The sequence below is a fragment of the Typopeltis vanoorti genome, chromosome 13 (genome assembly GCF_054136105.1).
Source record: "Typopeltis vanoorti isolate ZY-2024b chromosome 13, IOZ_Tvanoo_1.0, whole genome shotgun sequence".
NCBI classification, from domain to species: domain Eukaryota; kingdom Metazoa; phylum Arthropoda; class Arachnida; order Uropygi; family Thelyphonidae; genus Typopeltis; species Typopeltis vanoorti.
Genome location: NC_143561.1, coordinates 122,983,152 through 122,996,916, shown reverse-complemented (window position 1 = coordinate 122,996,916; position 13,765 = coordinate 122,983,152). Strand labels below are relative to the sequence as shown.

The following is a 13,765-nucleotide window of genomic DNA, read 5'->3' as shown; positions in this document are numbered from 1 at the left end:
GAGAAGAAAGGATAAGGTGAGGAATACTGCTGATAGTAACATATGAAGTGCAGCCAACAACCCACCCACCCACCCACCCACACACACACACACACAAAAAAAAAAGGAAACAGACAGGAAGATGGATGTTCATTTGAAGCAAACTGGTGCAAGATTAAGGCTAGTAAGACAAAATATAATTTGTTGTTGCTATTGATCAGGGAGATCCAGAGATGATCTGGAGACATGCTTTGCCAAATTAGTACAATGAGTAGAGGTCAAGTGATTATTATGGGGGGACTTCAACTATGGAGATATAGAGGGAAGGAAACAGAATTTATACACCTATATAAAAAGAGTAAGAGATAATTACTCAAGGCGACTTGTGATACAGTGGACTAGGGATGAGAGAGTATTAGAACTGGTCATAGGATCAGAAGAGCTATCTATAACCAAGGTGACCACATTTCCTCCAATTGGTGAAAGTGACCATGTGGTCTTGGCATGGGCGATTGTAAAACATAAGGAATATTCTATCAAGAAGGGGTATTTGTGCAACTACAAGACAGGTGATTATGACAAGCTTAGGAAAAAGCTTAAATCTGTGCCATGGCATAAAACACTTCAGGGTAAGGATGTTAGTAGTGCATGGGATATAGTTAAGGGTCATCTAGAGGAAGCAGTATTAAATTGTATATAAAGAGGAAGGTGACCACCATGGCAAGGAAGGAAAAATCAGATTATGAGAAGAATCTAACCAAGCAAGCCAAAGGAAATCCTAAAGAGTTTTATTGTTATGTGGAAGGTAAGAGGAAGAATGTCGATGGAAGATTACTATGAATGAATGATGATGGTCACGAGGAAACAGAAGCAGATAAAATAGTTTGGTTAATATGTGACCACGGTATATCATCCTTATGAGGTTATTGCTTTAACCTATGTGACAGACACTAATGAGAGAACAGAGGTGGATGCATTGGAAATTCTTAGAATATTGCAGAATCTCAATGTAAATACAGCTGTGGGATTAGATGGGATATGGTTTTGTGGGAATGTACAAGGGAACTGGCAATGCCTTTGACTAGGCTCTTTAATTTAAGTCTCTGCTCTGGTAGAGTGCCAAGGGAGTGAAAAGAGGACAAAATAATCACCTTGCATAAGGGAGGTTCTGAGACTGTAGTTGCAAATTATAGACCAATCATTATCTCAGGCATTGTGGTAATAGTACTAGAAAGATTGGTAAAAAAGTGAATTCTAGAATGGCTAGATAAAAATACGATACTGTACGAGGGTCAACATGGCTTTGTGAATGGTCAGTCATGCCTTAGTAATTTACTATTTTTTTTTTTTTTTATAATAGAGTAACAGCTAAGTTGGATAAAGGAAATGACTACACAATGATTTTGTTAAATTTTGCAAAGGCATTTGACAAAATACCACATGGAACTCTATTACCCAAATTAGAACAAATGGGGGATGGATATTATTATTATTATTATTATTTGTGACACCTCCAAGGAGTCCGAAGACTCATCATGGGAAGACACCTATTGTACAACTCTCAGTCTCCACCACTACAACCAATCATCTACATCAGTGTCGTCTACTACCCACCACCACCACAGCTAGTATTCTTTGTCTGTAAATTGCGTGTGTTCTGAAGGGCCAATTTGTCTGTAGGGAGATGAAAAACCCGAGTTTCTGGGAGAAAAAAAACTCTGTTACCTCCGTATGAGACCAGCTAACTCACCTTCGACTGAAAAAGTCCATATAAAGATTCCTCCCATCATGACGAGACTCAAACTTAGACCTTTTCCAATTCAAGGGGCACAATGTACCGTCGTTCTTCCAATTGCGCTCAAATATGACAGTGGTTAAGTGTATAAGAGCGTAGCTGCTGGACAATCAAAAAGTAGTATGTGGAGGGGCAGAATATATGAAAACAGGCTACTAGTGGCGTAGCAAAGGTTCAGTACTGGGACCATTGCTGTTTAATTTGTACATAAATGATATAGGAAATATTCAGTTGTTTGCTGATGATGCAAAATTAGGAAAAGTAGTAGTTAATTAAGGCGATGTGGAGAGCTTGTAGGATGATTTAAATAATCTGTCAGTATGGGCGATAATGGGTCTCAGTTTAATGTGGAGAAATGTAATGTTATGCATTTTGGAATAAAGAGATTACAAGCCATGTATCATAATCGATGACACTTTACTCCAGTAAATAGATGAGCTAGAGTTTTTTTTTTTTTTGGGGGGGGGGGGAGGGTTAAGTTAAAGAGAGTTAAAGTTTAGAGGACATATTGCCAAGGTAGTCCAAAACATTACTTTGTTATTGAAGAACACATTAAGAAGTAGAGATAAGGAAGTTGTTAGTCCTATTTATAAGGTCTTGATATGCTCAAATCTGGTCCACTGGGTTTCTTGGTGATGAGGAAGTGATGGAGAGGATTTAGAAGTGAGAGACCAAGATGGTGAGTGGTCTGTGGAATGTTCACTATGAGGACAGATTGAGGGTTTGTGGATTGCAGAAGTTGTTTGATAGGAGAAAAAGAAGGGATATGATAGAGACATTTAGTTGCTTAACGGTTTTTATAGGATAGATGCTGGGGAAATTTTTCAGCACTTGGCTAGAGGGATGAGAACAACGGGTCATCCTTGGAAGTTGAATAAAGGTGTGGTTTGTAGGGTATGAGGATTAGATCAGTTGATTGGAGAGCTGTGAATGAGCGGAAGGATTGCTAGAGTCAGTTGTGAGTGCTTTGTCTATTAATGGGTTGAAGGAAAGGTATGATAGATTGTATGGATAGATTGGTTCTCTCGCAATGAGTCTTCAGTCTCCATGAAGGTGCCCACATAAAAATGGTAATAATGATAATCTTCCTTCTAATTCCACAAACAGGGAAAATTCCACAAGAATGGAAGGAATGTATAGTAATTCCATTGCACAAAAGTGGTGCAAAGACCGATGTATCCAACTATCGACCAATTAGTATCTCAGGAGTGGTGGTGAAGATTTTGGAAAAATTGGTTAGGGTCCGCATTCAGAAATGGGTTAACAGTGAATATCTATTTTGCAATGAACAACATGGGTTTACTAAGGGAAGGTCATGTTTTAGCAACTTGCTCACATTCTATAATAATGTTACTATTGAACTAGACAAGGGGAATGGATACACCATGATACTTTTAGATTTTGCTAAGGCTTTTGACAGAATGCTGCATAAATTGGAGAAAATTGGTTTCGGTTATACAATATTAACATGGATAAGAGGATGGCTGACTGAGAGATATCAAAAAGTGGTATAAGGGGGATCTGAGTCTGCAAGGTTTAAGATAACAGTGGTGTACCACAAGGATCAGTGCTTGGTACACTGTTATTCAATCTGTACATTAATGATATTGGGAAGGATTTGACAAGTGACATACAGTTATTTGCTGATGATGCAAAGATAGGTAGGGTAATCAGGAATGCTGCTGATATGCAGTCTTTGCAGAATGATTTGAATAGGCTGGAATTGTAGGCATGGAAAAATGGGCGTCAATTCAATGTCAGTAAGTGTAAAGTCATTCACTTCGGCATGATTAGATATCCAATGTTATATTGGTGGGATTAGGCTAGAAGAAACTGACGAGGCTAGGGAACTTGGAGTGTTAATAGATAAGAAGTTGAAGTTTAGGGGCCATGTGGCAAAGATTGCAAATACAACTCAAAAGATGACTGCAATGCTGAAATGAACGTTCACATGTAAATATAAGGATGTTATTTTGCCTCTTTACAAGGCCTTGATAAGACCTCACTTGGACTATTGTGTGCAGGTCTGGTCTCCTGGTTTCCGTTGTGATTCAGATAATAATTGGAGGGAGTACAAAGGAGAGTGTTAAAAATGATATCAGGATTGTGGAATACTGATTATGAAGACAGATTGAGAATTCATAGACTGCAGACACTAGCAAACATGATAGAGAGAGAGGGGTGATATGATTGAGACTTACAAACTTCTGAAAAGGTCATACAGAATTTCAATTGATGAAATTTTTCGAATTATGGAGAATGGGGAAAGGACAAGAGGGCATCCTTGGAAGTTGAGAATGATGAAGGCCACCAAGAATGGTGTGAGGGCTAGATTTTTCTCTCAGAGGGTGGTGCGTGATTGGAATGGATTGCCAATGGATGTTGTAAGTGCAAGCAGTGTGAATGAATTCAAGAATAAGTATGATAGCTGGTGTGAGTAGTATGTGGCCTGCCTCAATGAGTCTCTGACTGCCTGGAGGTCTCTCTTAATAATAATATGTTCGATGTCATTTTTGAAAGTGGCGCTATTAAATTAAGTAGCAAGGGTGGATATGAATCGGTAATACTTAGCTCACATGTTACATATAACTAAAACGGATTAACAAAGAGTAGCATTTCCATTGAGTTACAACATGGCTTGATTTGCTAAGTGAAGATCTGTTTATAATGTTAATGTCACAAATTTTCTGCACTTCTTCATAATTTCCAGTTCCCCTAATAAAATTCATCAAACAATGAATTTAAAGAAATAGTAACAAGAAATGATATCACAAACCTTCAAATCCAGGTTTTCCAGGAATTCCTTCTGGGCCTTGTAATCCTGGTGGTCCTTTGGCACCTTTATATTGTGGTAGTATCTCTGGACTAAATGGTTCACCTTGATCCCCTATGACAAAAAAATTAGAATTAAAATTTATGATTAAATAGTCACTTTTAAATATAGTTTAATTATAAATAATATATAAAATATAAATGATTTAATCAGTCTACAATTAATTCTAGATCAATTCAAAAAAACATTTAATACACAAAATAATTTTTTTTAATAATTAGCCCAAAGAGTTTTTGGAACATAATATGATATGGTGACAGGAGAGTCTGTAAGACAGCCAACAGTGAATGCCAGCTCAAGATGTGTTTTACATCTCAAGAACGTTTCTGTTTTGGTGAAAAGCATATTCCAAAATCATGCACTACAAGTGAAAAGACTGAGTGAATATTTTACTGTTATAATATGATTGAACTATTTTGTCTTGCATTTTGCAGGTGAAAAATAAAAAAGTCTTCAGATGACACGAATTATTACTTATCTAAAATCTCTGCAGTTAATATTTCATCCATCTCTCTTGTTTTCAAAGTCAACATTATAACTTCTTCTTTTGAGAGATCACATCGAATGAGTGGTATCAGTGGAACTAGCTATAGAACCAGGAATGAGCTATTGTGTTTGTATACAAATGCTAGAAGTGTAAGAAATAAGGCAGATGAAATGGTTGCACTAATTGAGTCTGTTCACCCAAAAATTTTGGAATAAGTGAGACATGGTTAGATGAGTATGACATCCTGACAGGAATAGAGATGGAAGGGTATGACGTGTTTCGTGAGGGTAGAAGCCATAAAAAGGGAGGTGGAATGCTGTTGATGATAGAGAAAGAGTTATGTCCATATAAGGTAGAGATGCAAGAGGGAAATAGTGCCAGTGGTTTTGAGGCAGTATGGTATGAGATAGAGGTGAATGGAATCAAATACTTGGTTAGATGTTGTTATAGGCCAGGTAATGTGGATGGTAGTGACTATGAAATGTATAATCAAATTAGACAAGCAAATAAAATATGAGTGATCATTATGGGCAATTTTAATTATGGCAATATAGACTGGGATGACGATATAGCAACTGAAAGTAAAGAAAACGAGTTTCTTGAGTTTTTGAGGGATAACTACCTCCGACAGCATGTAACAGAGGGTGCAATAGAATTGAGGATCTTGGATTTGGTCATCTCATCAGCGGATGTAATTATAAATGAAGTGTCAAATCATCCACCAATTGGGAGAGTAATCATGAGGTGATTACCTGGGTGGTTGCCAGCAGTGTGAGTACCTCTGTAAGAAAAAGGGTATATGTGGAACTCCAAGGATGTGTGTTATTATAAAGAGCTCACGAGACAGCTTGAAGGTGTAGCATGGACTGAAGAGTTAGCTGGAAAAGAGATCAATTCAGGTTGGGGGATTTTCAAAAACTATCTAGTAGATGCAATGTTTAAATGTATTCCAAGAGTGAGAAGGTTAAATAAGGTAGGTGTGAGATGGATGAATAAAGAGATTAAGCATGTGATACAGAGAAAAAGGGAATTATGGAGGCAGCATAAGAGAAGTGGAAATAACCAGTTCGATGAGGACTACAAAGACCAGGCAAGGCAGGTGACTAGGTTGGTGAGGGTAGATAAAGAGAGGTAGGAACAGCATTTAGCTAACGTAGCTAAAAAGAATCCTAAGGAATTCTTTCGATATGTAGCCAGCAAAAGAGAGAATGAATATGGAAGGATGATATTCACTGGAAAAAATAGCATAAAGACACCTGTTGCAGAAGGAGTGGTAGAGATACTTAATGAGCAGTTCATAAAGGTCTTTCAATCTTGTGAAAGTGACTTCATGGAGAGATTGAGAGCAGTTGATAATGGGGAAGAGAGACTGACTATAAGTGAGCAGGAGGTTTATGGGGAGTTGAGAAAACTAGATGGAAATAAAGCTGTGGGACGTTGATAATATATCTGCACGTATTCTGAAGGAATGTGCCAGGGAGTTCACACCAGCCTTGACATATTTTTTTAATACGAGTCTTGCACTGGTTCAAGATCCTAAGGAGTGGAAGGAGGGCAAGAGTGTGCCACTTCATAAAGGAGATGATAGAACTCAAACATCAAACTACAGGCCTATCTCTGTGTCAGGTGTTGTAGTTAAGTTGTTGGAGAAGCTTGTTAGAACTAGGATTCAGAATTGGGTTGACAACAATGGTATTATCTTCGATGGACAGCATGGATTTGCTAAAGGGAAGTCATGTTTTAGTAATCTACTTCTTATAACAATAAGGTGACTGGTTCATTGGACAGAGGAGAAGGATACACAGTAATATACTTAGATTTTGCAAAAGCTTTTGATAGTCAGACTACAGCAGATGGGGTTGGATATTAGATTGGTGCATTGGATTGGAGACTGGCTATCTGATAGATATCAGCAAGTTGTGTATGAGGGAGCAATGTCCAGGAAAAGAAAAGTTACTAGTGGTGTGTCTCAGGGGTCTGGTTTAAGGACATTGCTGTTTAACTTTTATATTAATGATATTGGCGAAGATACAGATGGAGATATTCAGTTGTTTGCAGATTATACAAAGTTGGGACAAACCATGAAGGATAGAGAAGATCTTGTGGCCTTTCAAGAACACTTGAATAAATTGAGTAATTGGGCACGGGAATTAGGATGCGAGTTTAATGTTGCAAAATGTAATGTTTTAAAATTTGGAAAACAAAAATGGGATGCAGAATTTATTCTTGGTGAGGATATATTGTCAGAGCTAGAGGAAATAAGAAATCTGGGGGTGATAGTGGATAAGGATCTGAAATTTAGGGGACACGTAGCGAAAAGTGTGAAGACAATACAAAGGCTTCTGGGAATGATGCGGAGACCACTGACGTAGAAGTAGGGAGATTCTGTTCCGTTGTATAAGTCTTTGATTAGGCCACACATGGACCATTGTGCCCAGATTTGGTTACCGGGTTTTCGGAAGGATGAAGAGATGTTGGAAAGTGTCCAAAGAAGACTGGCTAAGGTAGTTTTAACCTCTGGAATGTCGAATGTGAGGAAAGATTGAGAAGATGTAACTTGCAGAGTCTGGTGGACAGGAGGAAGAGGGGAGATAATAGACCTACAAGTTAGTAAGGGGTTGTTATAGGATCAATGCTGGAGAGGTTCTATAAAAAATAGTGGGAGATCATGGGAGAACCAGAGGTCATCCCTGGAAACTGTATAAAGAGGTTGTGAATAGGGTAGTGAGAAGCAGGTTTTTTGCGTGCAGAGTAGTGAATGATTGGAATGCCTTGCCTGAGAGTATGGTTTCTGCAGAGAATTTCAGCGTGTTTAAAGCACGGTTTAATGAGCTGTGTGTATGATAAAAGGATCTCCTAGATGAGTCTTTGACTCCATGAGGTCATGGGTAATAATAACAATATATCATCAATGTGCGAATTAAACAAAAGAAGTCTATGGACAGAGCCTTGTGCCACCACTGTTCTGCGACCTTTCTCTGGATTTTGATTTATCAAATACAATATTTGAGTATTCACCTGTCTATCACCTATTCTCTTATGCATTCATTTGTGTTCACCTTTTCTTATTGAGATTGTGTGTTCTGATTTCTCTATGTAGAGTAAATTACAGGTACAATGGATTTTTATATCCCTGGATGGGGAAGAAAATCTTTAGAGGAGTTGAGTAGGCTTGTTAATTTTGAGGCTGGTTAGAACATCACCTTAATATTGTATTTATGCAGTGCTCTGTCTATTTTTACAGATATTTCCCTAATGTCTGGAATGGCTATAACATTTAACATATATATATATATATATATATATATATATATGACAGAATGATCATTGACTCGGTTAACATACATAGTTTTATGAAGAATTAAATGACTAGAACCGAGATTTAAATAATAAGGTTTTAATATAAACACACACTACTAGTTTCGGCCTGTAACAGCCTTCTTCAGGTGACATTATAAAAGAAGAAAAAACACTAAACATTGAGGGTTAAAAGACTATGAACAACATAGACAGTCTTTATACATAATTAGCATGAAAACATTGTAGTTGTATTTGAAGCTGTTCTTTCGTTTGTTGCATTGTTGGGAGAGTGCGTGCTTGCTGCATCACGTGAATGCCAGTACATGATTACAGCTGAATGACTATCTGGGAGGTTGTAGCTTAAGTTATTATTTAGATGAACAGGATTGAAGATGATTTCTCTAGAGTCCACAATTTTTCTCTCTACTTCGTCACTGCAACGGAAGATGTTAATAGGTTTTTTCCCAGCAGACTTTGTGACTTTGGTTATCATCATTAGGATTAGCTGAGAAAAGGATATGACTTGATGATACATTTTAAAAAACATAGATTTAATGACTAAAAACCGAGATAACTTATAAAGATTTTAATAGTTTCGGCTTATAACAGCCTTCCTCAGGTATTCTTAAAGGAAAAGAATAGTAATAAACATTGAAGTATCTAAACAAACTGGAAATTACAGGTAAAAATTGCCACACATAATTGATACATAAAAAACGTATTTTTTTCAAGTTGTTCTAACAGGCGTGCCATTGTTTATTGCAAGTGTGCGTGCAGGCTCAAACGCCAATATTGAATAACTGCAGCATGGCTATCTGGGATGTTATAACTCAAATTGTTGTTTAAATGGACAGGGTTCGCAGGATTTCCCTTGATTCTACAATTTTCCTCTCAAACTCATCATCACAACGAAAGATATTTTCTGATCTATCCCAGCAAACGGAGTGGCTTTGTTGATCATCATTAGGATTATTTGAAAAAAGAACATGACTGGATAATGCAGTTGCATGAGATCTTTTGTAAGAGATGTCTCTCTCTCTTATGCTCTTCTATACGTTGTTCAATAGATTTGTTAGTTTGTCCAAAATAAGGGATATTGCAATCACACCATTTATATACACCTGGATATTTTAGGTTGTGATGAGTAGATTTTGGATGGCTGATTAGAGAACGGATTTTAGGAAGTGTGGTGAAGAACGTCCTGATATTATATTTTTTAAGGATTTTTGCTAATTTTTTTAGAGACTGTGCTAATGTATGGAATGGAGATGCTAACTTTAAAATTAATAATTTCTGTTGTGCATTGCCCAGGAGGATCCAAAAGAAATTTCTTAATCGTTTTTTCAGAGTATCCATTTTGTTTAAAGATAAGAGTGAGGTGATTTATTTCTTTTTGTAGTTCATCTGGTTCATTAAAGAGAGAGCGTGCTCTGTGTCCTAAGGTAGATAAAGTTCCAAGTTTTTGTGGTAGAAAATGATGAGAAAGATTATGCAGATATCTATTAGTATGAGTAGGTTTTCTGTACATAGAGATTTTTAATCTTTCAGAGCATCGTGTAAGCATAACATCCAGGAAAGTTAAGGAGTTATTATTTTCTAGATCAGCAGTAAATTTTATATTAGGATGTTGGATGTTTAGATGATGAAGAAAATCTGTGAGAGATGTGTGCCTGTGATTCCAAATAATGAATATATCATCAACATATCATTTCCAAACTTTTGGTTTAAATGAGAAGAAAGATATGGGTTTCGTTTCAAAATCTTCAAGGAATATGTTAGCTAGAACTGGGGACAAAGGATTGCCCATTGCCAGGCCTTGTTTTTGTTGGTAAACTGAGTCCTGATATCTGAAGTAACCGGAATTAATGCAATGTTTAAATAAAGTAAACATTTTTTTGGATAATTTGTCCTTTAGTATTGTAAGTACCTCATCCGTAGGAACATTAGTAAATAAAGATATAATGTCAAAACGTGCTAGAATGTCATTTTCATTGATGGGAATATCTTTTATATGCAAAACAAAATCTGTGGTGTTTTGATAAAAGATGAAGATTTATTGGAGAAATACTTGAGGTACTTTGCTAGATATTTTGAAAGTTTATACGTAGGTGAGTCAATTTCTTCCACAATTGGACTACCTGTATGTATATATATATATATATATATATACACACACACAGGTAGTCCTCAACTTACGACAGGGTTCCGTTCCAATGTCTCCGTTGTAAGTCGATTCTGGAGAACTTTTTTTAAATTCTTGATTTGTTTGATTTCGGTTATATTTTCATAAATTAGGTTTCTATTTAACTTAAAACGGTTAAAAATATATAAACTTACATAAACATTTATAAATTATTTATTAGCACATATATAAATAAATAAATACAAAATGAAGAAGAAAAATTTAATAAAAAAATAAATAAACACATATCTAAAATGGTGCATTTTTGAAATTCCTTTAAATATTAGTTAACATAAACAAAAAACTTTATGATGTCTTTAATTAAACAGGTGAGTTATTGTAACTCATTTGGACGATATATGGTTATTTCTCGCGAACGGGAGTAGCTTTTTTAATCAGAAAATTGGTTAATGTTGTCTGTTGTTTTTTTTCCTTTTCTTCTTCATGTATTTCGCGATAATATCTGACTGCTTCTCGAATTTGCTTTTTGACTTTGGCGAAGCGATCAGTGTCTTGATCCATATTTTCGAGTAGCTGAAGTCCTTGATTTAGTTTAGAAAATATTTCAGCTAATCCTTTTACAGTAAAATTTTTTAACGACTTCTCTTCTTCATCATTATTACTTTCTTCTTCTACAACTCTTTCATTTCAGAAAATCAAGTCTTGATCAGTCAGTTCACCTTCTATATCGGTAATATTGATTTCTAGATCCAGTTTTCTTGCAATTTCAACAATTTCTTCACCAATTTGTTCTAACATACTATGCTCATTGTACTCTTCAAGTGTCTCCTGCAGTAATAACTTCTTCCAAATTCCTCTTCCTCGCAAACATTGTTCATATAGTTCCTTCCACGAAGTTCCAATGTTCTGGATACATTGGTTAATATCATAATTTTTCCAAAAATCGTGTAATGTTGTAGCATCGTTGTCCATTGCTGTTATTACTTGAGAAAATGTAGTTTTCAGATAGCATGTCTTGAATGTCGCAATCGAACCTTGATCCATAGGTTGAATCACAGCTGTTGTATTGGGTGGTAGATACATCAGTTGGCTAATGAAGCCAAAAAGAATCCTAAGGAATTCTTTCGATATGTAGCCAGGAAAAGAAAGAATAATTATGGAAGGATGACAACGATTGAAGAAAATGGTATAAAGACAGCTTTTGTAGAATGTGTGGTGCAGATACTACAACATTACACGATTTTTGGAAAAATCGTGTAATGTTGTAGAAAGATCTTTGAAAGATCTTTATGAGCAGTTCATAAATCTTTCAATCTTGTGAATGTGACTTCATGGAGGGATTGAGAGCAGTTGATGATGGGGAGGAGAGACTGACTGCGGGTGAGCAAGAGGTGTATGGGGAGTTGAGTAAACTAGATGTTAATAAGGCTGTGGGACTTGATAATATATCTCCATTTATTCTGAAAGAATGTGCCAAGGAGTTGACATCTGCCTTGACATATTTTTTTAATGAGTCTTGCACTCGGCCAAGTTCTTAAGGAGTGGAAGGAGGGCAAGATTGTGCCACTGAATAAAGGAGGTGATCGAACTCAAGCATCAAACTATAGGCCTATCTCTGTGTCAGGTGTTGTGGTTAAGTTGCTGGAGAAGATTGTGAGAACTAGGATTCAGAGTTGGGTTGATAACAAGGTATTATCTTTAATGGACAGCAAGGATTTGCTAAAGGGAGGTCATGTTTTAGTAATTTACTTACTTATTACAATAAAGTGACTGCTTCCTTGGACAGAGGAAAAGGATACACAGTAATATACTTGGATTTTGCAAAGGCTTTTGATAGATAACCTCATGATAGGTTGACAGTCAAACTAGAGCAGATGGAGTTGGATATTAGATTAGTGCATGGGATTGGAAACTGGCTATCTGATAGGTATCAACAAGTTGTGTATATGGGAGCAATATCATGGAAAGGGAAAGTCACTAGTGGAGTGCCTCAGGGATCTGTTTTAGGGCCATTACTGTTTAACTTGTATATTAATGATATTGGTGAAGATTTGGATGGAGATATTCAGTTGTTTGCAGATGATGCAAAGTTGGGACGAACCATAAAGAGTAGTGAAGATGTTGTGGCCTTGCAAGAAGACTTGAATAAATTGAGCGATTGGGCAAGCAAATGGGGATGTGAGTTCAATGTTGCAAAATGTAAGGTTTTAAATTTTGGAAAACAAAGATGGGATGCAGAATTTATGCTTGGTGAGGATGTATTGTTGGAGGTGGAGGAAATAAGAGATCTGGCAGTGATAGTGGATAAGAATCTAAAATTTAGGTGACACATAGCCAAAATTGTGAAGACAACACAAAGGCTTCTGGGAATGATGCGGAGACCACTGACATGTAGAAGTACAGAGATTCTGTTCCGTTGTATAAGTCTTTGATTAGGCCACACATGGACCATTGTGCCCAGATTTGGTCACCAGGTTTTCGGAAGCATGAAGAGATGTTGGAAAAGGCCCAAAGGAGACTGACTAATGTAGTTTCTGACCTCTGGAATGTCGAGTATGAGGAAAGATTGAGAAGATGTAATTTGCAGAGTCTGGTGGACAGGAGGAAGAGGGGAGATATAATAGAGACCTACAAGTTGGTAAGGGGTTGTTATAGGATCAATGCTGGAGAGGTTTTACAGAGAATAGTGGGAGATCAGGGGAGAACCAGAGGTCATCCCTGGAAACTGTATAAAGAGGGTGTGAGTAGGCGAGTGAAAGGCAGGTTTTTTGCGTGCAGAGTTGTGAATGATTGGAATGCCTTGCCTGAGAATGTGGTGTCTGCAAAAAGTTTGAATGTGTTTAAAATACGGTATGAGGAGCTGTGCGTGTGATAAAAGGACCTCCCAGATAAGTCTTTGACTCCATGAGGTCTTGGGGTGGTAATAATAATAATAATATTTTCATTCAAATCGCCGATGTGATGAGGATGTCCTGGAGCATTGTCAAGCAGCAATACAATTTTAAAAGGAATGTTTTTTCAAGACAGTAGGCACATACCTTTGGAATAAAACAATTTAAGAACCAGTCTTCGAATAAAACAATTGTCATCCCAGCCTTAGGATTACTCCTGTAGTAAACTGGCAATTTATTCTTGTCAATGTTTTTCAAAGTTTGGAGTTTTGTGAACGGTAAACAAGAAATGGTTTTAATTTAAAACCAGCAGGATATCCTCCAAGAAGAAGCGTAA

At 36.7% G+C, this 13,765-nt stretch overlaps 1 protein-coding gene across 1 annotated transcript in view; it reads right to left on the bottom strand.

Annotated features, from left to right (window-relative positions):
- The window catches only part of LOC150100509 (uncharacterized), a 1,094,033-nt gene that overhangs the window by 470,014 nt on the left and 610,254 nt on the right, over positions 1-13,765 (bottom strand). The window contains exon 22 of the mRNA XM_090402670.1: positions 4,551-4,661. Within this exon, the coding sequence (XP_090258796.1) occupies positions 4,551-4,661 (111 nt within the window). The remainder of the gene's footprint in view (positions 1-4,550; positions 4,662-13,765) is intronic.